General features: G+C 40.2%; 1 protein-coding gene across 3 annotated transcripts in view; it reads left to right on the forward strand.

The window, feature by feature from the left end:
• The window catches only part of LOC147361895 (ATP-binding cassette sub-family C member 4-like), a 228,591-nt gene that overhangs the window by 154,727 nt on the left and 49,200 nt on the right, over window positions 1-24,664 (forward strand). For 2 of the 3 annotated variants that reach the window (XM_086330212.1, XM_086330213.1), the window contains 2 exons: window positions 2,609-2,743; window positions 11,218-11,707. The exons of the other annotated variant lie outside the window; for it this stretch is intronic. In XM_086330212.1, coding sequence (XP_086186338.1) covers window positions 2,609-2,707 — 99 coding nt within the window. In that variant the 3' untranslated portion in view covers window positions 2,708-2,743; window positions 11,218-11,707. Of the gene's footprint in view, window positions 1-2,608; window positions 2,744-11,217; window positions 11,708-24,664 lie in introns of those variants that run through there. 3 annotated transcript variants of the gene reach the window in all.

Genomic DNA, 24,664 nt, shown 5'->3' on the forward strand with positions numbered 1-24,664 from the left:
CCAGCTTATTTTTGCTTTTATTTCTTTTGCTTTGGGAGACTGATCTAAGAAAATATTGCTGCGATTTATGTCAAAGAGATTTCTGCCTGTGTTTTCCTTTTGTTTTATAGTACCCAGTCTTATCTTAGGTCTTTAAACTATTTTGAGTTTATTTTTATGTGTGGTATGAGGGGGTATTCTCATTTCATTCATTTACAGGTATGCAGCTTTCCCAGAACTATCTAGCCAAGAGACTGTCTTTTCTTCAGTATATATTCTTACCTAATCTTTCATAGGTTAATTGAACATAGATATTTGGAGACATATGTTTTAAAACTGCAGTTTTTCTTCTTCAACATTAGGAGGAGCAGTTATGTTCTATTATGCTATGCTTAAGTAAAATTGCACATTCATGGCATCTAAATTGGCATGCTCAATTGGCATAGAAAATTAATTATGTAGGTGAGACATTCAATTATTCTTGGACTCTTTTGAGAAAGCTGCTCTTAACAATGATTCACAGTATAAACAAAAGATTAATAGGAATGTGCCCTTTGTTAGACTTAAAAAATGTTTCTAATTAAATAAAAAGGATGAAGTTAGCTGCAATACCTATGTGTGGAAAAAATAACTTGTGTCTTGTTTAGAGTTCCAGCGTATTCTCTTATTTAAAAAAATATGATTTTATTAATTTATTTTTGGCTGTGCTGGGTCTTCGTTGTTGTGTGGGCTTTTTTCTAGTTGCAGCAAATGTGCAGACTTCTCCTTGCAGAGGCTTCTGTTGTTGTGGAGCACAGGCTCTAGGCGCTCAGGCTTCAGTAGTTGTGACATGTGGGCTCAGTAGTTGTGGTGCATGAACTTATTTGCTCCACAGCATGTGGGGTCTTCCTGGACTAGGGATCAAACCTATGACTCCTGCATTGGCAGGAGGATTCTTTTACCACTGAGCCACAGGTAAGCCCATACCACGTATTCTCTTTAGATACATTTATTTTAAATATGACCTAAATGAATAATTAAATTCCACTTAACATCAGAACCGGAGAAGGCAATGGCAACCCACTCCAGTACTCTTGCCTGGAAAATCCCATGGATGGAAGAGGCTGGTAGGCTGCAGTCCATGGGGTCGTGAAGAGTTGGACATGCCTGAGTGACTTCACTTTCACTTTTCACTTTCATGGATTGGAGAAGGAAATGGAACACCCACTCCAGTGTTCTTGCCTGGAGAATCCCAGGAACGGCAGAGCCTGGTGGGCTGCCGTCTATGGGGTTGCACAGAGTCAGACAGGACTGAAGTGACTTAGCAGCAGCAGCAACATCAGAACTGTTTTCGTAGTTCTACTATTTGGATTAATTATTTCAGGTACTTTTTCCTCCTCCATAACCATTAACCAAGGGCACTCATACGTAGAAAGGCAGAGTTAAGATCCCCTTCCTCTCCCTTTCAATTTCCAATTAGCAGGTTTATTAATGAGCAATAAAAGGGGTGAAAGGCAGGCAGCTTAAGAAAGAAAGAGAAAGAAGCAAATCAAAGTAATTTGTGAAAACAGATTCAGATCCTAGGCAGTTCAGGTTGGGCTGCCCAATGTGCTGTGTAGGCTGTGATCGCTTCAGTTTGGAGCTCAATTTCTTATGTGATTTTATAGTCTTACCCAAAAGAAAACTGCATTTCTAGAAATGCCTTCTGTGCAGAGCAATTCTGCAAAAGCTGCTTATATAACAGCTCTTTTTGCCAGCCTTCCACTCTCATAATAATAAACTACAACCGCAGCCAACGTCAAGAAGCATCTTAACCTCTTGGACAAGGGATTCTGCCCCTCTTGTTGTTCAGTCTCTCAGTCTGTCAGTTTCTGACTCTTTGCAACCCCATGGACTGCAGCATTCCAGACTTCCCTGTCCTTCACTACTTACTCGAATTTGTTCAAACTCATGTCCATTGAATTGCTGATGCCATCCAACCATCTCATCCTCTGTTGTCCCCTTCTCCTTCCTTCAGTCTTTCCCAGCATCAGGGTCTTTTTCAGTGAGTCAGCTCTTCCCATTAGGTGACCAAAGTAATGGAGTTTCAGCCTCACATTTAGTCCATCCAGTAGGGGCTGACGTTATCCAGGACCCTAAAGAAATTCCGGAAGCATTTACTTCCCCCCCCCCAAAATATTGCTCAGATTGTCAAATCAACTTGATGATTAATTTGTTGTCAGTACATTGCCATGTGATTTGTATGATGTCAACCTACTTTTTAGATAAATGCAGTCTGATTTTCTTGAATCAAGACATTTCCCAACTCTGTATATCTGTATAAATAGCCCTCAAAGCTCAGAGTCGGAGAGCTAAAAGCACTAACTAATGATAACAACCTCAAATGCCCTGGGCAGAATATAAAATGCTACAGACTGTTCAGTTCCAGTAATCATATTCTAAAATTTTCATTTTCTTCCTTTCCTATAACCATATAATAATGAAAGGTCGGGCTGGGCCATTGTCTATCTAGTAAAACAGAGTAATCAAACCATTTAATTATCAGTCCTACCACCCAAATTCTCCCCGACCTGCCCCCTTTTGAAATATTGTCTGAGTTATGTTACTGGGGTATACTGTGTGCTAATGGGTTTCTTTCTGCTGTTAACAGGTTTTGGATTCAGGGACAGACAAAGAATATAATTGGACACATAATTTGCTGCGAGATAGAAACAGCTTATTTTACAAGATGGTGCAACAGCTGGGCTAGGCGGAGGCTGCTGTCCTCACCAAAAGGGCAACATAGGTGAGCCTGCTGCGGGAAGCTGTAATTAAAATTCGCCTCCAGGGTTCACTGTTCACAAGATCTCCACCAAGGATCTGGGAATAAGTACTCTGTGCTCTTTTCAATTAGAAGCCACCAGAGAGGAAGTTTCATGACTGGGTCTTAACAACATGTGGCAGATGGAAGGCAGGTCTGCTAAGAATCTGCAGCAGTGCTGGGGGTGGGGTCGGGATGTTGTGAACCCTTCTGTGTGCACACATATGTGCCTGAGACAGAGATTTTGGATTCAACTTTCCACATGTTCAGAATCTGAGTTGAGATTTTCATAGAGCACTGAACACCCTCATTTTGAAGACCTTTTACATTCATTCTGATTGGTGTTCAGCACATTTGTGATACAAGTTCTGTTGAGGAATATCCAGGAAATTTGAGAGTTTAAGGGGAAAAATCTTGAAATATTTTGATTCTAGGTAGGTCTTCCAGAGAAAGGTGTAGGTCTCTTCCATTTTGTAATCTGTAAAGAAAACTCTTACCTGAAATTATCACTTTCTCCCTAATTCTTTGTTGTTTAGAATTAGGTCCATTTGCCACCCCCCCCCCCGCCCCCGCCATGCTTCCTCTATATTCTAGAAGATGAAATTTTCATCAGGACAAATCAAGAACTCACAATACCTTCACAGTGTAGTCTGAATGGTGCCCAAAGGTTTACAGAGCACTTTCTCAGAGATGAGGTGTGTGAGGCACTAAGCACTGTGTGTGGTGTGAGGAAGGGGCTCAGTGAGTAATATTCAGGTCATGTGGTATCTTTCTAACAGAGGTGTACTGGTAACCAAGGTCTGGTTTAAGAGGCTTAGCCATTGTCATGCAGCCATCTGTAATTCTTTCTGGGACAAGGTGGGAGTAGGATTGGGGTCGATGGGAAGACAGAGGGAGGAAAGGAAGGTCTGGTGTTCTTGCCCCTTAACATGCATGGCTCAGGGTGGGATGTGGCTTCCCCATCGAAAATTTTTCTCTGGGTGTTAAATTATCTTTGTATGTCCCCTTCTTCATACTTTTCTGCCTTTCCCAGATTTTCACTTATAAACAGAAAAAGATTATTTGTTATTTGTGTAATATTTAAAATGTCTTAAATAAAACATGCCCCAGTATCTTAAGTACTTGCATATTAAAGATTTATCTAAAATGTGGCCTGAGTTCATCACTGTCTCCTCTCAATCCTCTGTAGAAATGAGGAAATGCAGAGCAGGACCTACCGCTGCTTATCGGGTAGACTTCCTGGGTCCCAGAGCTGGCTGAAGAGTTGGCAGAGCTAGAGTTCATGCTTAGGTTTAGGGAAAAGGAAGTCTGTATTCTGAACTTTTCATAAGTACTTACATTGTGTGCAAATGTTGAGAAGCTGAACAAGGGACTCTGTAATTTTTTTATGCCTGAAATTCACAGAGTGCTTTGATCCACTAGAGTATCTCCCAGTCACACCATCCCTTCTGAGACCTAGAGAGCCAGGAATCTCCCAAACTCTTTTGCTGTTTTGTCCTTAGGCATTTCACATCAAAAAGAGGTGTTCCCACCTGTATGTCAAAGTCTTCATTTTAAAACTATATTATCATGACATTGAGTAATGAGAAATAGAACACAATTTTAGATTGGTTCAGATAATAAGATAATAGAATTCAACCCTCTCTTTGTACAGATAAGGAAACTAAGGTGCTTTAGAAGGAGGGTGGCCCTATGTATGTAACTGGTGTTAAGCTAGTGCAGCAGACACAGAATTATAAATTTGTTCTTTTAGTAAATATTTTAAATCAAGTGTAACATACACACTGAAGCAGACATAGGTCACGGAATTAGAAATCTTGTGATTCCTGACCTAGTAATCCTGCACCTACTCTAACAATATTAATGGTAAGTTACATTTGTGTAGTTCTTAATAATTTATTTTATATAGTTCTCACATGTATAATTTCACTTACTCTCCTGATGGTCCATTTTTATCCCATGTCATGGATGAGGAGAAGTGCATTCAGAGTTCACTGAAGGTCACTGAGCTGGTCCAGGGAGCACAGAGGGGGAATTGCTGGGAGGCTGGGTGCTGTCCTAGGTACTGCACTCTGTGTCGAGCCTGAGAACACTGCTCCTGTCACCTGGTAGCTAAGGTTGGGCCAGTCACTGAAGTTCACAGGGTGCCAGAAACTCACTCGTGGATTTCAGTCCTGCTACTGGCTCAGGTCACCTCTACAGAAAGAAATACATTTCTTAATTCTCATCCCATCTTGACATTACTTCTGCATACTCTGCATCCTCTTAGGAGTATAAACTATCAGATTATCAGTTTTTTGAGTGTGCAAGAGTCAGATATCAATGCATTGTTCAGAGCTATAACATGGGGAGCATTAGCCTAAGTCATAAGGTTTTCACTAATGAACAGAATTCATTCATCTGAAAAGAAAACCCAATATCTGGGAGAAGGTGCTTCCACATCACAGTTTGTTGAACTCGTAGCTCAGATGAGTTTATCACTGTCTGATTGACCCTTTTGGATGATCCATGAAATAGAGAAAGTACCTTTTAGATACATAAAGCTAAAGGGGGCAGTAGTTTGCAAGGGCTGCCATACAAAGACCAAAAAGAAGGAGACTTAAACAGCAGAAACGTATATCCTCACAGCCCTAGAGCTTGGAAGTCAGAGGTCAAGGTGTCAGCAGGGTTGGTTTCCTCTGGGTCTTGCTCCTTGTCTTGTAGACACCATCTTCCCTCTGTGTCTCACATGCTCTTCCCTCTGTGTGAGCCTGTGTCCTGGTCTCTTCTTATGAAAACTCCAGTCTGTTAGATTAGGACCCACTTGTATGATTTCATTTTAACTTTATTGCCTCTTTAAAGATGCTATCTCCAAATACAGTCAAATTCTGTTGTACTGGGGGGTTTAGGACTTCAACATGTAAAATTGGAAGTGAGAGGGTAACAGGCAAGAAGACCCGGGGGCTCCAAATGGAGGGAGTTGGTTGCAAGTATGAGACATTTTTTATCTCTCTCTTAAGCTGCAGGAGGAAACAAACTACTAGTGATATATTTTTTCCCCTTGTCTGTACAAATTTATATCCACAGAAAAAGAAATGCAAAAAGGTGAAATGGGTGTCTGAGGAAGCCTAACAAATAGCTGAGAAAAGAAGAGAAGTTAAAGGCAAAGGGAAAAAGGAAAGATATACCCATTTGAATGCAGAGTTCCAAAGAATAGAAAGGAGAGATAAGAAAGCCTTCCTCAGTGATCAGTGCAAAGAAATAGAGGAAAACAATAGAATGGGAAAGACTAGAGATCTCTTCAAGAAAATTAGAGATCCCAAGGGAACATTTCATGCAAAGATGGGCTCAATAAAGGACAGAAATGGTATGGACCTAACAGAAGCAGATATATTAAGAAGAGGTGGCAAGAATACACAGAAGAACTATACAAAAAAGATATTCAATACCAAGATAATCACAATGGTGTGATCACTGACCTAGAGCCAGATATCCTGGAATGTAAAGTCAAGTGGGCCTTAGGAAGCATCACTATGAACAAAGCTAGTGGAGGTGATAGAATTCCAGTTGAGCTAATACAAATCCTAAAAGATGATGCTGTGAAAGGGCTGCAATCAATATGCCAGCAAATTTGGAAAACTCAGCAGTGGCCACAGGACTGGTAAACGTCAGTTTTCATTCCAATCCCAAAGAAAGGCAATGCCAAATAATGCTCTAACTTCCGCACAATAGTACTCATCTCACAGGCTAGCAAAGTAATGCTCAAAATTCTCCAAGCCGGGCTTCAACAGTATGTTAAACATGAACTCCCAGATGTTTAAGCAGCTAGATTTAGAAAAGGCGTAGGAACCAGAGATCAAATTGCCAACATCCGCTGGATCATCAAAAAAGCAAGAAAGTTCCAGGAAAACATCTACTTCTGCTTTATTGACTATGCCAAAGCCTTTGACTCTGTGGATTACAACAAACTGTGGAAAATCCTTCAAGTGATGGGAATACCAGACCACCTTATCTGCCTCCTGAGAAATCTATATGCAGGTCAGGAAGCAGCAGTGAAAACTGGACATGAAACAGCAGGCTGGTTCCAAATCGGGAAAGGAGTACATCAAAGCTGTATATTGCCACCCTGCTTATTTAACTTATATGCAGAATATGTCATGAGAAACGCTGGGTGGATGAAGCACAAGCTGGGATCAAGATTGCTGGGAGAAATATCAATAACTTCAGATATGCAGATGACACCAGCCTTATGGCAGAAAGTGAAGAACTAAAGAGCCTCTTGATGAAAGTGAATGAGGAGAGCTAAAAAGTTGGCTTAAAGCTCAAAATTCAGAAAACTAAGATCGTGGCGTTTGGTCCCATCACTTCATGGCAAATAGATGGGGAAACAGTGGAAATAATGATAGGCTTTATGTTTTGGGGCTCCAAAATCACTGTAGATGGTGACTGCAGCCATGAAATTAAAAGAAACTTGCTCCTTGGAAGAAAAGTTATGACCAACCTAGACAGCACATTAAAAAGCAAAGACATTGCTTTGACCACAAAGGTCCATCTAGTCAAAGCTATGGTTTTTCCAGTAATCATTTATGGATGTGAGAAATGGACAATAAAGAAAGCTGAGCACTGAAGAATGGATGCTTTTGAACTGTGGTGTTGGAGAAGACTCTTGAGAGTCTCTTGGACAGCAAAGAGATCAAACCAGTCAATCCTAAAGGAAATCAGTCCTGAATATTCATTGGAAGGACTGATGCTGAAGGTGAAACTCCAATATTTTGGCCTCCTGATGTGAAGAACTGACCCATTTGAAAACTCCCTGATGCTGGGCATTATTGAAGGCAGGAGGAGAAGGGGATGGCAGAGGATAAGATGGTTGGATGTCATCAGTGACTCAATGGACATGAGTTTGAATAAGCTCTGGGAGTTGGTGGTGGACAGGGAACCCTGGCGTACTGTAGTCCATTGGGACGCAGAGTAGGATAGGACTGAGCAACTGAACTGAACTGATACAAATTTAAAAAGAGGTTTCTTTTAAAATTCTGTGTTGCCATAAGGATACCTGGTTCCACCTGAACTTAACTTTCTCAAACCTTGAGCTAACCAAAGCATTTTTCTTATGGAAATGTTTGTCTTAAACTATGCAAATGAACTATATATTTACCCTAGACTCTGTCTTCAAGTGGGTTCCCCCTAAGACTCAGAATTGACATGACAAACCAGTATGTTTTAGTCATGCTAATGTTCTCATAAGCTATGTCAATGAGACTGCATTTGCTTAGAAACCTGCCTTTCTTCAAGATTCATGTCAATCATTTTATGGCCAGGGACAACTCACCTTGTGCCAATGTTATCTCAAAATTCACATTGTTTGTGAGGGGCCTGGTGCCAGTCTCTGAGTTCTGAGACATTTCCTTTCTCTAATTAGCAGACTGCTAGTAGCTATATCAATCTTCCCTATAGCTTAAGGGGTAAAGAATCTGCCTGCAATGCAGGAGACCTGGGTTAGATCCCTTGGTTGGAAAGATCCTCTGGAAAAGGGAATGACAATCCACTCCAGTATTCTTGCCTGGAGAATCCCATGGACAGAGGAGCCTGGCAAGCCATAGTCCATGTGGTCGCAAAAAGCCAGACACAACTGACTGACTAACACTGCTACTACTAGTAGCTATATAACATCCACCTAAAGACTAGCAGGGGGCACTCTTTCTGCCCCCTTCTGATGCCTATGTCAGAAGCTTTCTCTATCTCTTTTATTTTTTTATACTTTAATAAAACTTTATTACACAAAAGCTCTGAATGATTAAGCCTCGTCACTAGCCCCAGATTGAATTCTCCTCTGGATGCCAAGAATCACAGTGTCTTTCATGATTCAGCAACAGCCTTTCAGAAGGGACACAGTTCAGCTCCAAGAATAAATACCTATCATCCATTCTGTTCTGTGATGAAGCAGATCTGGTTGAGGTTTTTTGAAGTTTCTTTGTTCCCAGGGTGTAACAGAGGTGTCATTTTGTCTATTCATGACATCACCTAATACAGCCCAGAAGTTATAAAATTCTCATATCCTAGCTCCAGGAGCCTGGACCCATTTGAAGAGATGGAAGAGGCACTTAGCATCCACATGGCCTTGTGTCCCCCAAGGTCTCTGAGCCTCAGGTCCTCACCTGTGTGTAGAGCAAAATTACAGCCCTGCTGGCTTCTTCACACTTATCACAGGGATCAGATGAGAGAGCACATGCTTAAGTGCTTGAAGAATATAGAGCGTTTTATGGTATAAAAGTGGGGTCATTTTGTTAAAGGCTGTAGGTAGAAACCTTGCTTCCCAATAATAAAACAAATAAACCCGTAGTTCTTCTAGGTTGCTTTAGAGACTGTAAATCAGGGGTCCCCAACTGCTGAAGATCCTTTGCAATATTCAGTTCAGGTATTTCAGACCATGAACCAAAGTCCTTTTCAGTTAAAAGTTGCTAAAAATAATATTTTCTTTATAAAAAAATTGTATTGAGTAGGGTTATAGAGAAAGGAACCAGATGATTTTGAAAGAATATTAAGCAGTAGAAAATGAAATTAATTTTCCTTTGTTCCTTTAACTGTTTTTAGTTTCACCAAAAGAGTACATAAATCTATAATCACAAAATATGTCTAGCTTAATAAAATGGAAGAGGGTGATGATATGCAATTAACCAACCTCGCCCCACCCCTCCGCCTGACCCCCACCAAAGGCTTTATTTTTAAATTCCATTACAACGGAAATAGCCTCAGATTTCAGCCATTGGGCCCAAGCATTCTTGGAGGGTTTATTTTTCTCCTTAAGTGACATTTAAATATATAGCATTTCATATGCAGAGCAGGTTATGTTAGCAATAAGAGAATAAGAAAGTGCACTTACTATGAAGGTGGGTGTCCTAGTGCTTTTCTGTTTCGTGTGTGAAGTTCATTCCATCTCATGATAACTTTGTTTACAGCACCCAGAAATGCACTTGTGGTCAGGTTTTATGAAAGAGATCTGGGATCATATGAGTCGGACACAACTGAGTAACTAAACAACTGAACTGAAGCAACCCAGTTTGTGAAACAAGTCAGCCTCTGATAGATGATACATTTTCTGTTTAAAAAACTCAAATGAAACTTTCACATTCTTCTTTGAGGATACAGAGTTACACTTGAAGTAGTTCTTTTGGCCAGACATGTTTAGAGATAAGGCTTCACAAGCCCTGACATTATTTTATTTTGTTATGTGCATCTGTAAGGAACTGAGATACAACACAGCTACTAAAAACTGATGATTGTGCAACTCGACAGCACTTCATTTCCTCTGTGTTCTGCATATACACTGAGAAGACCTGTATCTCTTCCAGTTCAGCTAGAATTTGGTAGAATTCAAGAGCTCAAAGGTCTGGAACAGATCTGTCCTATTATTGGGTATCATCTTACATTTTAGAGAAGTCTCTTGGTTGAGTCATTGTTAGCATTTTTTTTAAATTTTATTTTATTTTTAAACTTTACATAATTGTATTAGTTTTGCCAAATATCAAAATGAATCCGCCACAGGTATACATGTGTTCCCCATCCTGAACCCTCCTCCCTCCTCCCTCCCCATACCATCCCTCTGGGTCGTCCCAGTGCACTAGCCCCAAGCATCCAGTATCCTGCATCGAACCTGGACTGGCATCTCGTTTCATACATGATATTTTACATGTTTCAATGCCATTCTCCCAAATCTTCCCACCCTCTCCCTCTCCCATAGAGTCCATAAGACTGTTCTATATATCAGTGTCTCTTTTGCTGTCTCGTACACAGGGTTATTGTTACCATCTTTCTAAATTCCATATATATGCGTTATTATACTGTATTGGTGTTTTTCCTTCTGGCTTACTTCACTCTGTATAATAGGCTCCAGTTTCATCCACCTCATTAGAACTTTTGATTCTCTTTTCATTCTTGGCACCCACTATCCACAGATCACATCTCTATAGGCCCTATAACTGCTTTGCCGCATAAATTAAACACCAGGATATTTCATACATATATGCCAGTGTTTCAGTGCCTGTCAATCAGAGTTTATAAAATATAAAGATAACAACCTGATACTAACATCCAAATTTGTTGTGCTCCTTTTATGTGTGAAAATGAAAAACCCTGTTCAGATGCTAGATTTCCTATCCTCTTTGTTACTGTTTTTAATTTATTTCAGGGAATAAAATGATTTTTCTTATCAATTTATTGTAGTGATAAAGCATATCTGTGAATTAGAATGATCAGAAATCTAGGAGATCTACAGGTTATTTGGCATTACGTCCAGACCCACTGGGGGTTTTAATGGGGCTGCTTCCTCCATAGAATAAATACAGCCCTGGTTTTCTAAAACTGTGTCTCCAATAGTAATATGATTGCTTCACATGAAGAAGGAAACCTAGAAATGTGTTGCCTTAGGAGGAGGACTTTAAAACTTTTAAACATGTTGTTTTTGTCTTTTTCTCCCTCAGGTGTACTACAAAAGGATAGCAAAATATTACTCACAGTGACCATGAGGTTATGAATGTTTCCAGTGGACAGCCCTCAGCCTTCACGATTTTTGAGTCAACACTGTGATTCTACCATGAGTTCATGTCTATTCCAAAGGCTTTTTTCCAATAGGTTTTGCACTGCATAAACTATATTCTACATGTTTTACACCAGCAACAAATATTTACACATTACAAAATGTGAGTTCTCCAACTTCACTCAATGATTTCAAGCTCTTGAAAAAGGATTTATTATGTTTACTTAAATGTTATATTACTTTCTTTCTTATCCAAATTAGAGGTGCAGGCCACCAATAATAGCTGTCTCCCAGGTTTTGTGTCTTGAGAGACTCCAGAGCCAAACTCATTTTCTAAGTTTTGAGACAAAGTTGTCACAGGTGGTTTTTTTTTTTTTTTTTTTACTGTTTCCAGATTTACATATTACTTTCCAGTTATATCAGGGATTCTGTTTACTTGAAGAGTGTGTGAAGTTGCTGTTTTGTGTCACCACTTCCTTTAACGTGACTAGGATCCATTTTTCCACCAAAAGACCTCTGGTTAAAATACTATAGAGAAAACTGATAGGAAAACATACAATATACTATAGTTTAAGTGAAAGAAAGTGAAAGAAAGAAAGTGAAAGTGAAGTCCTCAGTCGTGTCTGACTCTTTGCGACCCCGTGGACTGTAGCCTACCAGGCTCCTCTGTCCATGGGATTCTCCAGGCAAGAATACTGGAGTGGGTTGCCATGCCCTCCTCCACCCAGGGATCGAACCCAGGTCTCCTGCATTGCAGGCAGACGCGTTACCCCCTGAGCCACCAGGGAAGCCCTGGTTTAAGCCTAGTTTAAGTAACAACAACAAAAACATAGATATATGGTTAAATACTGAAGGAAAATATTATATGTTCTAAAAGAGAAGGAAGAGAAAATATGCTTTCTCAAAATAGGAGCCCTTCTAAGGGATTTGCTAATGAAGGACAGACATGTGCTAGACTGTCTTCTAGATAGAGGATTTTAGTTTTTTTTTTACATTACAAATGGTGGTAAAGTATATATAACATAAAATTTACCATATAACCATTTTTAGTCACATAATCCAGTGGCATTAATCACATTCACAGTGTTGTGTAGCCACATTGTCTGGGTAACTTTTGGTAATTATGTTTTTTCCTATTCAGTGTGTTATTTCGAAGAGTCATTTTGATAACTTATTTCCTGTGAGTTTTTCTTGATTGGCATAAATTTATTCACAGTATCTTATATGTTTAATATCTGCAGCATCTCTAACAAAGACTGTTGTTCTTTCGGCTTTCTAGTTTTCTTTTAGCCTTCTTTTTTATAAATAATCTTGCATAACTTTTTCCTGTTTTCAAAGAATCAACTTTATCCTTGATTGATACTCTCTTTTTTCCCCAGTTCACCATATCATTCTTTCCTTCAACTTTTCGCTAACTTTGAGGTTTTTCCTCTAAATTCTTAAATTGAAAAGAGATTATTAACACCATTATTTTTCTAATATAAATATATAAAGCTGACTTTTTCCCTAAGATCCACTTTAGCTGCAACCTGCAAGTTTTGGTACTCAACACCGTTGATAGCCATAGTATTATGTATTTTCTAATTCCTAATTTAATTCATTAACTATATCAATTACCCATGAATTATTCATAAGTACAATGTTCTCTAAATTTTAAATTCGAATGGATATTTTTAATTAGATTCAGCCATGTGGAACTGCTAACATTCAGTCTTTTTTATAAGTGATAAAGTGGCAGTTTCATATGGTTCAACATATAGTTTTCTTTTGTTATTAACACATAACTTAATTTAATTTGGTCAGACAACATTAGATTGTGAATTTTAAACCATAGGTAACCACATTCACACAAAGGTCCTTGTGTCTACCATTTTGTGTTTTATTGGGGGTTTTTAAAATGTTATAAATACATGTGTAACCAGTAATTTTCAATAAAAATCCTTCCCAAATACTGGAATGTTTTCTGATACGTGTTGCAGGCTGGTTCTCTGGGATGCAGACTCGGATGGAGTTTAGTGCTGGGATGTGTATCAGGGGTGCCCTTGGGGTCAACACTGTGGAATCAAGAGGGAAGAAACAGGGTAAGGCAGAGGAAAGGATCAAGCTGGATCACTGGCCAGACGACCTGAGCTGACCCCATGGGGGTCTGGAATGAAGATGGCTCTTTGGGGTTGTCCTGACACATCCAATGACCAGGCCTTTATACCTCCACCCGGATGGATCATTGCACGTAGGCTGCCCCCAGAGGGGCTGGTGGTTTAAGGTTGCCCACTGGCAGCACTTACAGCTGTTGGACAACGAGTCCCTGAAGGGAGATCAGGACAGCACATCCCCATGTCTCCCCTGAGCATGTATCACAGCTCCAGAGGTAGGTGATGAGGGTGTACTGTGGGGGAGACACTTGATGACTGATGTTTAAGGCAAAATGATGACTCAGTGATTCTCCTGAATACCCTCTGGTCTAAAAAATAGAGAAGGTCCATGTAGGGGAGATATCCTCATTCTCCCGGGTCAGCCCAGTTGTCACTGCTTCTAGGAAGTCACATTATGATCAGTAGTCATTCTAAGTAACTCGGATTTATGTATTACCCTGAGCACCTCTCGTGTTAAACTGAACCATACTAGGTTAGTGTCCTGTGTCACCATCTTAAGAGACTTTATTTTTAAACAAGGGGCCTGTTCTTTATGTTGTGCATGTAGGCTGCCCTGAGTGTGAGTGTTCACATGTAGTCTTCTTCTCACTAAACTAAATGAGAAAAAGACTTGAAACTGTGCCCTGTTCACTGATTATGGCTTCCATCAGAGTGTCTATGCACCGAGGGTGCTCAGTAAATGTTTGTGGAATGAACAAATGATTACTGAGAGCAAACCTTCCTTCTCAACTTTATAACTTTGAGATATTAAGAGGTAGCCTGGGATAACAGAAAGCCCTGGTTTTGGAGTCAGCCACACTGATCTGTCCTTTCTCTACTACTCACTAGCACTGTGGGTGTGGGAAAGCAGTAACCAGCCAAGGTGCCAGGTCATTAGAATGGCACCATCCTTGACAAAGTAGGTTCTGGACATCCTACAGCCACATAGTCTTAGTTGAGATGCTCAGTTAAGCATCTCAACCTCTGAATCTCAGCTTCTTTGTCCGGAAAATGAACAGTTCCTGCTCTTGAACCATTGCTTTGGTTGGGATGATGGATGGACTAAGAGCATCTAAAGACTCAAGGTGCAATCACTGACCTTGGAGATTCTTATCACCAGGAGAGGAGAACAGAATGGGTATGGATGAAGGAGATTTGTGGACTGTAGAAGGTGTATTTGAGGAGGTCCTCATCTGATGGCCTAAACCAAACTGTTCTTCCTTCACATGTAGTTAAAATGACACAAGCACACAGGGAGGAGCACAAGCTCTGGAGTCAGGGACAAATACTGGCTCCTCTGGGCACTGACTGGGTTTGGATTCAAGTTCTGCTACCTGGTGAGTGTGGGCTGTTAAGGTTGGAAAGCCCACTGTGCTTCATAGTCTTTGTCTGAAAGGTGAGGTAGGGATAGCCTTCTTGATTCTCAGAAGGCTGCTGCAAAGATTAACTATGACAGTGATACTCACAGTGAGGACTGTGCACTACTACCAGTCCATGACCTGTTTGTAGCCTGGTTAGAAGTAAGTACAGGAATTTCAAAAAAGCTAAAAAAAAAAAAAAAAAAAAGCTAGAAACTCAAAACCATCTGTATTGCTGTGATATCCACCCTCATGATGGGTGGGATCCTGAACACCCTGGGGACCAGTGTGAGGATTGCACTATGGGGTGGAGGGGCACGTGGCTGAGCTGCACACTAGCCGTGCACAGTGGGTCATTGATTAGGTCTCAATGGACTGAAAATGTAAAATTAGATAAAACTGTTATTTAATACCAGACAGGTAAGAAAAAATGCTAGGTATGTTCAATGCTTTTGAACAATGCTGTATATATGATGAGCTGTCAATCAGTACTACCCTCTCTAGCACTATCCTCTTTATTAATTCTTATCATCATATTTAACTTAAAATTAGAGCACACAGGCTTTCAATAGGCCCTACAATACATTATCAATATTTTCAGTTCAGTTCAGTTCAGTCACTCAGTCGTGTCCAATTCTTTGTGACCCTATGATCCGCAGTATGTCAGGCCTCCCAGTCCATCACCAACTCCCGGAGTTTACTCAAACCCATGTCCATTGAGTCAGTGATGCCATACAACCATATCATCCTCTGTCGTCCCCCCCTCCTCCTGCCTTCAATATTTCCCAGCATCAGGGTCTCTGCAAATGAGTCATCTCTTCTCATCAAGCATTGGAGTTTCAGCTTCAACATCAGTCCTTCCAAAGAACAACCAGGACTGATCTCCTTTAGGATGGACTGATTGGATCTCCTTGCAGTCCAAGGGACTCTCAAGAGTCTTCTCCAACACCACAGTTCAAAAACATCAATTCTTTGGTGCTCAGCCTTCTTTCTAGTCCAACTCTCACATCCATACATGACTACTGGAAAAACCATAGCCTTGACTATATGGACCTTTGTTGACAAAGTAATGTCTCTGCTTTTTAATATGCTGTCTAGGTTGGTCATAACTTTCCTTCCAAGGAGTAAGTGTCTTTTAATTTCATGGCTGCAATCACCATCTGCAGTGATTTTGGAGCCCCCCAAAATAAAGTCAGCCACTGCTTCCACTGTTTTCCCATCTATTTGCCATGAAGTGATGGGACTGGATGCCATGATCTTCATTTTCTGAATGTTGAGATTTAAGCCAACTTTTTCACTCTCTCAGTTTCATCAAGAGTCTCTTTAGTTCTTCTTCATTTTCTGCCATAAGGATAGTGTCATCTGCAGATCTGAGGTTATTGATATTTCTCCAGGCAATCTTGATTCCAGCTTGTGCTTCCTCCAGCCCAGCATTTCTCATGATGTACTCTGCATATAAGTTAAATAAGCTTGGTGACAATATACAGCCTTGACGTGCTCCTTTTCCTATTTTGAACCAGTCTGTTGGTCCATGTCCAGTTCTGTTGCTTCCTGACCTGCATACAGGTTTCTCAAGAGGTAGGTCACATGGTCTGGTATTCCCATCTCCTTCAGAATTTTCCACAGTTTATTGTGGTCCACACAGTCAAAGGCTTTGGCATAGTCAATAAAGCAGAAATAGTTTTGTTTTGTTTTGTTTTCTGGAACTCTCTTGCTTTTTCAATGATCCAGAGGATGTTGGCAACTTGATCTCTGGTTCCTCTGCCTTTTCTAAAACCAGCTTGAACATCAGGAAGTTCATGGTTCACATATTGCTGAAGCCTGGCTTGGAGAATTTTGAGCATTATTTTTCTAGCCTGTGAGATGAGTACAATTGTGCAGTAGTTTGAGCATTCTTTGGCATTGCCTTTCTTTGGAATTGGAATGAAAACTGACCTTTTCCAGTCCTGTGGCCACTGCTGAGTTTTCCAAATTTGCTGACATAACAGCATCGTCTTTTAGTATTTGAAATAGCTCAACTGGAATTCCATCACCTCCACTAGCTTTGTTCATAGTGATGCTTCCTAAGGCCCACTTGACTTCACATTCCAGGATGTCTGGCTCTAGATGAGTGTTAGTAATTACACCTTCGTGATTATCTGGGTTGTGAAGGTATTTTTGTATAGTTCTTCTGTGTATTCTTGCCACCTCTTTTTAATATCTCCTGTTTCTGTTAGGTCCATACCATTTTTGTGCTTTATTGCACCCATCTTTGCATGAAATGTTCCCTTGGTATCTCTAATTTTCTTGAAGAAATCTCTAGTTTTTCCCATTCTATTGTTTTCCTCTATTTCTTTGCATTGATCGATGAGGAAGGGTTTCTTATCTCTCCTTGCTATTCTTTGGAACGCGGCATTCAAATGGATATATCTTTCCTTTTCTCCTTTGCTTTTCACTTCTCTTCATTTCACAGCTATTTGTAAGGCCTCCTGAGACATCCATTTTGCTTTTTTGCATTTCTTTTTCTTTGGGTTGGTTTTGATTCCTGTCTCCTGTACAGTGTCATGGACCTCCGTCCATAGTTCATCAGGCACTCTGTCTATCAGATCTAATCCCTTAAGTCTATTTCTCACTTCCACTCTATAGTCATAAGGGATTTGATTTAAGTCATACCTGAATGGTCTAGTGGTTCTCCCCACTTTCTTCAATTTAAGTCTAAATTTGGCAATAAGGAGTTCTTGATCTGAGCCACAGTCAGCTCCCAGTCTTGTTTTTGCTGACTGTATAGAGCTTCTCTATCTTTGGCTGCAAATAATATAATCAATGGACTTCCCTGGTGGCTCAGACAGTAAAGCATCTGTCTACGATGTGAGAGACTTGGGTTTGATCCCTGAGTAGGGAAGATCCGCTGGAGAAGGAAATGGCAACCCACTCCAGTACTATTGCCTGGAAAATCCCATGGACAGAGGAGCCTAGTAGGCTACAGTCCATGGGGACGCAAAGAGTCGGGCACGACTGAGCGACTTCACGTTCACGTTCAATATAATCAATCTGATTTCCCTGTTGACCATTTGGTGATGTCCATGTGTAGAGTCTTGTGTTGTTGGAAGAGGGTGTTTGCTATGACCAGTGTGTTCTCTTGGCAAAATTCTATTACACTTTGCCCTGCTTCATTCTGTACTTCAAGGCCAAATCTGCCTGTTACTTATTCCAGGTGTTTCTTGACTTCCTACTTTTGCATTCAGTCCCCTATAATGAAAAGGACATCTTTTTTTTGGGTGTTAGTTCTAAAAGGTCTTGTAGGTCTTCAAAGAACCATTCAACTTCAGCTTCTTCAGTGTTACTGGTTGGGGCATAGACTTGGATTACTGTGATATTGAATGGTTTGCCTTGGAAACGAACAGAGATCCCTCTGTCATTTTTGAGATTGCTTCCAAGTACTGCATTTCAGACTGTTTTGTTGACCATGATGGCTACTCCATTTCTTTTAAGGGATTCCTGCCCGCAGTAGTAGATATAATGGTCATCTGAGTTAAATTCATCCATTCCAGTCCATTTTAGTTCTCTGAGTCCTAGAATGTCAACGTTCACTCTTGCCATCTCTTGTTTGTCCACTTCCAATTTGCCTTGATTCATGGACCTGACATTCCATGTTCCTATGCAATATTGCTCTTTACAGCATCAGACCTTGCTTCTATCACCAGTCACATCCACAGCTGGGTATTCTTTTTGCTTTGGCTCCATCCCTTCATTCTTTCTGGAGTTATTTCTCCACTGATCTCCAGTAGCATATTGGGCACCTACTAACCTGGGGAGTTTCTCTTTCAGTATCCTATCATTTTGCCTTTTCATATTGTTCATGGGGTTCTCAAGGCAAGAATACTGAAGTGGTTTGCCATTCCCTTCTCCAGTGGACCACTTTCTGTCAGATCTCTCCACCACGACCTGCCCATCTTGGGTTGCCCCACGGGCATGGCTTAGTTTCATTGAGTTAGACAAGGCTGTGGTACTAGTGGGAGTGGTCTAAGTTGATTGTTCAATTCTCTATTGCTCTAGCTTTTCTCATTGAATTATATCTAGCATTTTCAAGGCAAGAGGGAGTTTTCTTGTATGTGTTTGTCAGCTTTGTAGCAATTTATAAGACTTTGTTTTCTTCAACTACTGTGCATCAGATTAGAACAGATCAGTCGCTCAGTCATGTCCGACTCTTTGCAACCCCATGAATCGCAGCACGCCAGGCCTCCCTGTCCATCACCAACTCCCAGAGTTCACTCAGACTCACGTCCATTGAGTCAGTGATGCCATCCAGCTATCTCAATCTCTGTTGTCCCCTTCTCCTCTTGCCCCCAATCCCTCCCAGAATCAGAGTCTTTTCCAATGAGTCAACTCGTCACATGAGGTGGCCAAAGTACTGGAGTTTCAGCTTTAGCACCATTCCTTCCAAAGAAATCCCAGGGCTGATCTCCTTCAGAATGGACTGGTTGGATCTCCTTGCAGTCCAAGGGACTCTCAAGAGTCTTCTCCAACACCACAGTTCAAAAGCATCAATTCTTCGCTGCTCAGCTTTCTTCAGTCCAACTCTCACATCCATACCTGACTACTGGAAAAACCATAGCCTTGACTAGACGAACCTTTGTTGGCAAAGTAATGTCTCTGCTTTTGAATATGCTATCTAGGTTGGTCATAACTTTTCTTCCAAGGAGTAAGCGTCTTTTAATTTCATGGCTGCAGTCACCATCTGCAGTGATTTTGGAGCCCCCAAAAATAAAGTCTGACACTGTTTGCACTGTTTCCCCATCTATTTCCCATGAAGTGATGGGATCGGATGCCATGATCTTCATTTTCTGAACGTTGAGCTTTCAGCCAACTTTTTCACTCTCCACTTTCACTTTCATCAAGAGGCTTTTTAGTTCCTCTTCACTTTCTGCCATAAGGGTGGTGTCATCTGCATATCTGAGGTTATTGATATTTCTCCCAGCAATCTTGATTCCAGCTTGTGTTTCTTCCAGTCCAGGGTTTCTCATGATGTACTCTGCATATAAGGTAAATTAACAGGGTGACAATATACAGCCTTGACCTACTCATTTTCCTATTTGGAACCAGTCTGTTGTTCCATGTTCAGTTCTAACTGTTGCTTCCTGACCTGCATACAAATTTCTCAAGAGGCAGATCAGGTGGTCTGGTATTCCCATCTCTTTCAGAACTTTCCACAATTCATTGTGATCTACACAGTCAAAGGCTTTGGCATAGTCAATAAAGCAGAAATAAATGTTTTTCTGGAATGCTCTTGCTTTTTCCATGATCCAGTGGATGTTGGCAATTTGATCTCTGGTTCCTCTGCCTTTTCTAAAACCAGCTTGAACATCAGGAAGTTCACGGTTCATGTATTGCTGAAGCCTGGCTTGGAGAATTTTGAGCATTACTTTACTAGTGTGAGATGAGTGCAATTGTGCAGTAGTTTGAGCATTCTTTGGCATTGCCTTTCTTTGGGATTGGAATGAAAACTGACCTTTTCCAGTCCTGTGGCCACTGCTGAGTTGTCCAAATTTGCTTACATATTGACTGCAGCACTTTCACAGCATCATCTTTCAGAATTTGGAGTAGCTCAATTGGAATTCTATCACCTCCACTAGCTTTGTTCATAGTGAGCTTTCTAAGGCCCACTTGACTTCACATTCTAGGATGTCTGGCTCTAGGTCAGTTATCACACTATCGTGATTATCTGGGTCTTGAAGATCTTTTTTGTACAGTTCTTCTGTGTATTCTTGCCACCTCTTCTTAATATCTTCCGCTTCTGTTAGGTCCATACCATTTCTGTCCTTTATCGAGCCCATCTTCACATGAAATGTTCCTTTGGTATCTCTGATTTTCTTGACGAGACCTCTAGTCTTTCCCATTCTGTTGTTTTTCTCTATTTCTTTGCATTGATCACTGAAGAAGGCTTTCTTATCTCTTCTTGCTATTCTTTGGAACTCTGCATTCAGATGCTTATATCTTTCCTTTTCTCCTTTGCTTTTCACTTCTCTTCTTTTCACAGCTATTTGTAAGGCGTCCCCAGACAGCCATTTTGCTTTTTTGCATTTCTTTTCCATGGGGATTGTCTTGATCTCTGTCTCTTGTAGAATGTCATGAACCTCATTCCATATTTCATCAGGCACTCTATCAATCAGATCTAGGCCCTTAAATCTATTTCTCACTTCCACTGTATAATCACAAGGGATTTGATTTAGGTCATACCTGAATGGTCTAGTGGTGTTCCCTACTTTCTTCAATTTAAGTCTGAATTTGGCAATAAGGAGTTCATGGTCTGAGCCACAGTCAGCTCCTGGTCTCGTTTTTGCTGACTGTATAGAGCTTCTCCATCTTTGGCTGCAAAGAATATAATCAATCTCATTTCAGTGTTGACCATCTCGTGATGTCCATGTGTAGAGTCTTCTCTTGTGTTGTTGGAAGAGGGTGTTTGTTATGACCAGTGTATTTTCTTGGCAAAACTCTATTCGTCTTTGCCCTGCTTCATTCCGTATTCCAAGGCCAAATTTGCCTATTACTCCAGGTGTTTCTTGACTTCCTACTTTTGCATTCCAGTCCCCTATAATGAAAAGGACATCTTTTTTGGGTGTTAGTTGTAAAAGTTCTTGTAGGTCTTCATAGAACTGTTCAACTTCAGCTTCTTCAGTGTTACTAGTTCGGGCATAGACTTGGATTACTGTGATATTGAATGGTTTGCCTTGGAAACAAACAGAGATCATTCTGTCGTTTTTGAGATTGCTTCCAAGTACTGCATTTCAGACTGTTTTGTTGACCATGATGGCTACTCCATTTCTTCTGAGGGATTCCTGCCCGCAGTAGTAGATATAATGGTCATCTGAGTTAAATTCACCCATTCCATTCCATTTCAGTTCGCTGATTCCTAGAATGTTGACATTCACTCTTGCTATCTCTTGTTTGACCACTTCCAGTTTGCCTTGATTCATGGACCTGGCATTCCAGGTTCCTATATAATATTGCTGTTTACAGCATCGGACCTTGCTTCTATCACCAGTCACATCCACAGCTGGGTATTCTTTTTGCTTTGGCTCCATCCCTTCATTCTTTCTGGAGTTATTTCTCCACTGATCTCCAGTAGCATATTAGCTGCAAAGTGGTGTAGAAGATAACAAAAAGTTAGAGGTGGGTGCAGCCATTCCTGCTGTGGAGAAAAGAGGGCATGGACTAAGAAGAGGCAGTGATTGTGAAAAGTTGCTTGTGAAATATTTTTTAAGACATAGAAACTTAACACAGTTTTATTTTTAGAATGATGACTTAGTAATAGTTAATGACAAGCAGTGATGTGGTATTGACACACACGAGGGGGAAAGCAGAGTGTACAAGGTTTGCACTCAGAATCTCCGTCATTGGTCTTGTGTTCTCAGCCTGTCCTGTGCCACCTGCTTCCTGATGGCCTGGGGAGGGCCTTCCTCTCTGTGTTCTAGCAGTGTTGCATGGTGCTTGGCACATGGTGGGATTTAGTTAGTATTTATGAAATAATTTACTACCAGCTCACCTGTTTATTGTTGGTAACACAAAAGTAAAACAATAAAAATGTCCAGGTTCTAAATGTATTGGAGTTTGAAGCCGTATTTTCTTCTTAGAGAGGAACCAGTACACTTGTTGAGAAAGTAATAAAGATAGCCTCATGGCCAGGAATTCTTATTTATTTATTTTATACACACACACAGACACACACACACATACATACTATATATATGTGTGTATATGCTATGTTATATATATATATATATATATATATATATATGCTATACTCTATTATATACTTAGTTGTACATATAATAATGATATATTATATACTATTTAATATTTCTCATGTGAACCAAGACCTAATAAAATACAGTTGTAAAGTGATAGGTAGGTATAAATGATAGATATAAAATTTTTTATTACCAATTTCAGAGAAGCAGTTGTTTTGTTTGTGCTTTGTTCCTGCAGTATAAACAATCTATGTTTTGCTTTTTTTCTGTAGAACTTTTTGTTACTTGATGAGATAACACAGTGCTACCCTCTGCTGCCATCAGATGGTAAAACAATCGTGGATGTGTCAGCTTTTACAGTTTCTTGGGAAAAGGTGAGAAACTTTGCTTTCTAAAATTATGACTGCTAAAAGATAATTGTGACATAGATTTATTGGAGAATTTTGAGATTTTACATATACTGTACAATGTGACTTGCTCATTTACTTAGAATATATTATAAAAATTCTTGGAATCAGGGATGAGGTTTGCAATGAATGGAGATTAAGTGTAAAATCAGCCTCAGGCATTTGACATGTTACTCGTTTTCTCATTTTCAAGAGAGCTTTCAGTGTATTAGCACATGTTGAACTTAAAGTATATAAATTCTTCTTTTAAATTTTAGTTTATTTTTCATCATGTTTTATTACAGAGTATTAAATATAATTCCCTGTGCTATACAATAGGATCACCTTAAACAAAAGATATAGAGCACAAATAGCTTTTCTTGAAAACCCAGATCTAATATTTTGAGATGAAGTATGAAGTGTAAGTTGCTTCTCTTGTCTCTGAGTCTTTGTGACCCCCTGGACTGTAGCCCACCAGGCCCCTCTGTCCATGGGGATGGATACCTACTCGAGCATTTCTGTTGTTGTTGTTGTTCAGTCACTCAGTCATGTCCAAATCTGTGTGACTCCATAAACTTCAGCATGCCAGACTCCCTTGTGCATCACCAACTCCAGGAGCTTGCTCAAACTCATGTCCATTGAGTCAGTGATGCCATCCAACCATCTCATCTTCTGTTGTCCCCTTCTTCTCCTGCCTTCAGTCTTTCCCAGCATCAGGGTCTTTTCTAATGAGTCTACTCTTCACATAAGGTGGTGGAAGTATTAGAGTTTCAGCTTCAGCATCCGTCCTTCCAATGAATATGCAAGATTGATTCCTTTAGGATTGACTTGTTTGATCTCCTTGCTGTTCAAGGGACTCTCAAGAGTCTTCTCTAACACCACAGTTCAAAAGCATCAATTCTTCAGTGCTCAGCCTTCTTTATGGTGAAAACTCTCACATCCATACATGACTACTGGAAAAACCATAACTTTGACTAGATGGGTCTTTATCAGCAAAGTAATGTCTTTGCTTTTTAATACACAGTCTAGGTTTGTCATAGCTCTTGTGCCAAGGAGCAAGCATCTTTGAATTTCATGGCTGCAGTCACTGTCTGAAGTGATTTTGGAGCACAAGAAAATAAAATCTGTCACTGTTTCCACTTTCTATTTGCCATGAAGTGATGGGACCAGATGCCATGATCTTAGTTGTTCGAATGTTGAGTTTTAAGCCAACATTCACTCTCTTTCACTCTCCTCTTTCACCTTCATCAAGAGGCTCTTTAGTTCCTCTTCATTCTCTGCCATTAAGTGGCATCATCTGCATGTTTGAGATTATTGATATTCTATCAGAATTATAGATTCCATTTTGTGATCATCTAGCCGTTTTGCATCATATAATCTGTATAAAAGTTAAACAAGTAGGGTGACCATATACAGCTTTGACATACTCTTTTCCTGATTTTGAACCAGTCTGTTATTGCATGTCCAGTTCTAACTGTTGCTTCTTGACCTGAATTCAGGTTTCTCAGGAGGCAAGTAATGTGGTCTGGTATTCCTATCTCTAGAAGAATTTTCCACAGTTTGTTGTGATCCACACAGTCAAAGGCTTTAGTCAATGAAGCAGAAGTAGATGTTTTCCTGGAATTACCTTGCTTTTCTGTGATTCAACAGATGTCGGCAATGTGATCTCTGGTTCCTCTGCCTTTTCTAATTCCAGCTTATACATCTGAAAGTTCTCAGTTTACACACTGCTGAAGCCTAGCTTGAAGAATTTTGAGCAATACTTTGCTAGCACATGAAATGAGTGCA

This window comes from Bos grunniens, chromosome 12 (assembly GCF_055505025.1).
Source record: "Bos grunniens cultivar Pamir isolate PY7600 chromosome 12, Bosgru_T2T1.0, whole genome shotgun sequence".
Lineage (NCBI taxonomy): Eukaryota > Metazoa > Chordata > Mammalia > Artiodactyla > Bovidae > Bos > Bos grunniens.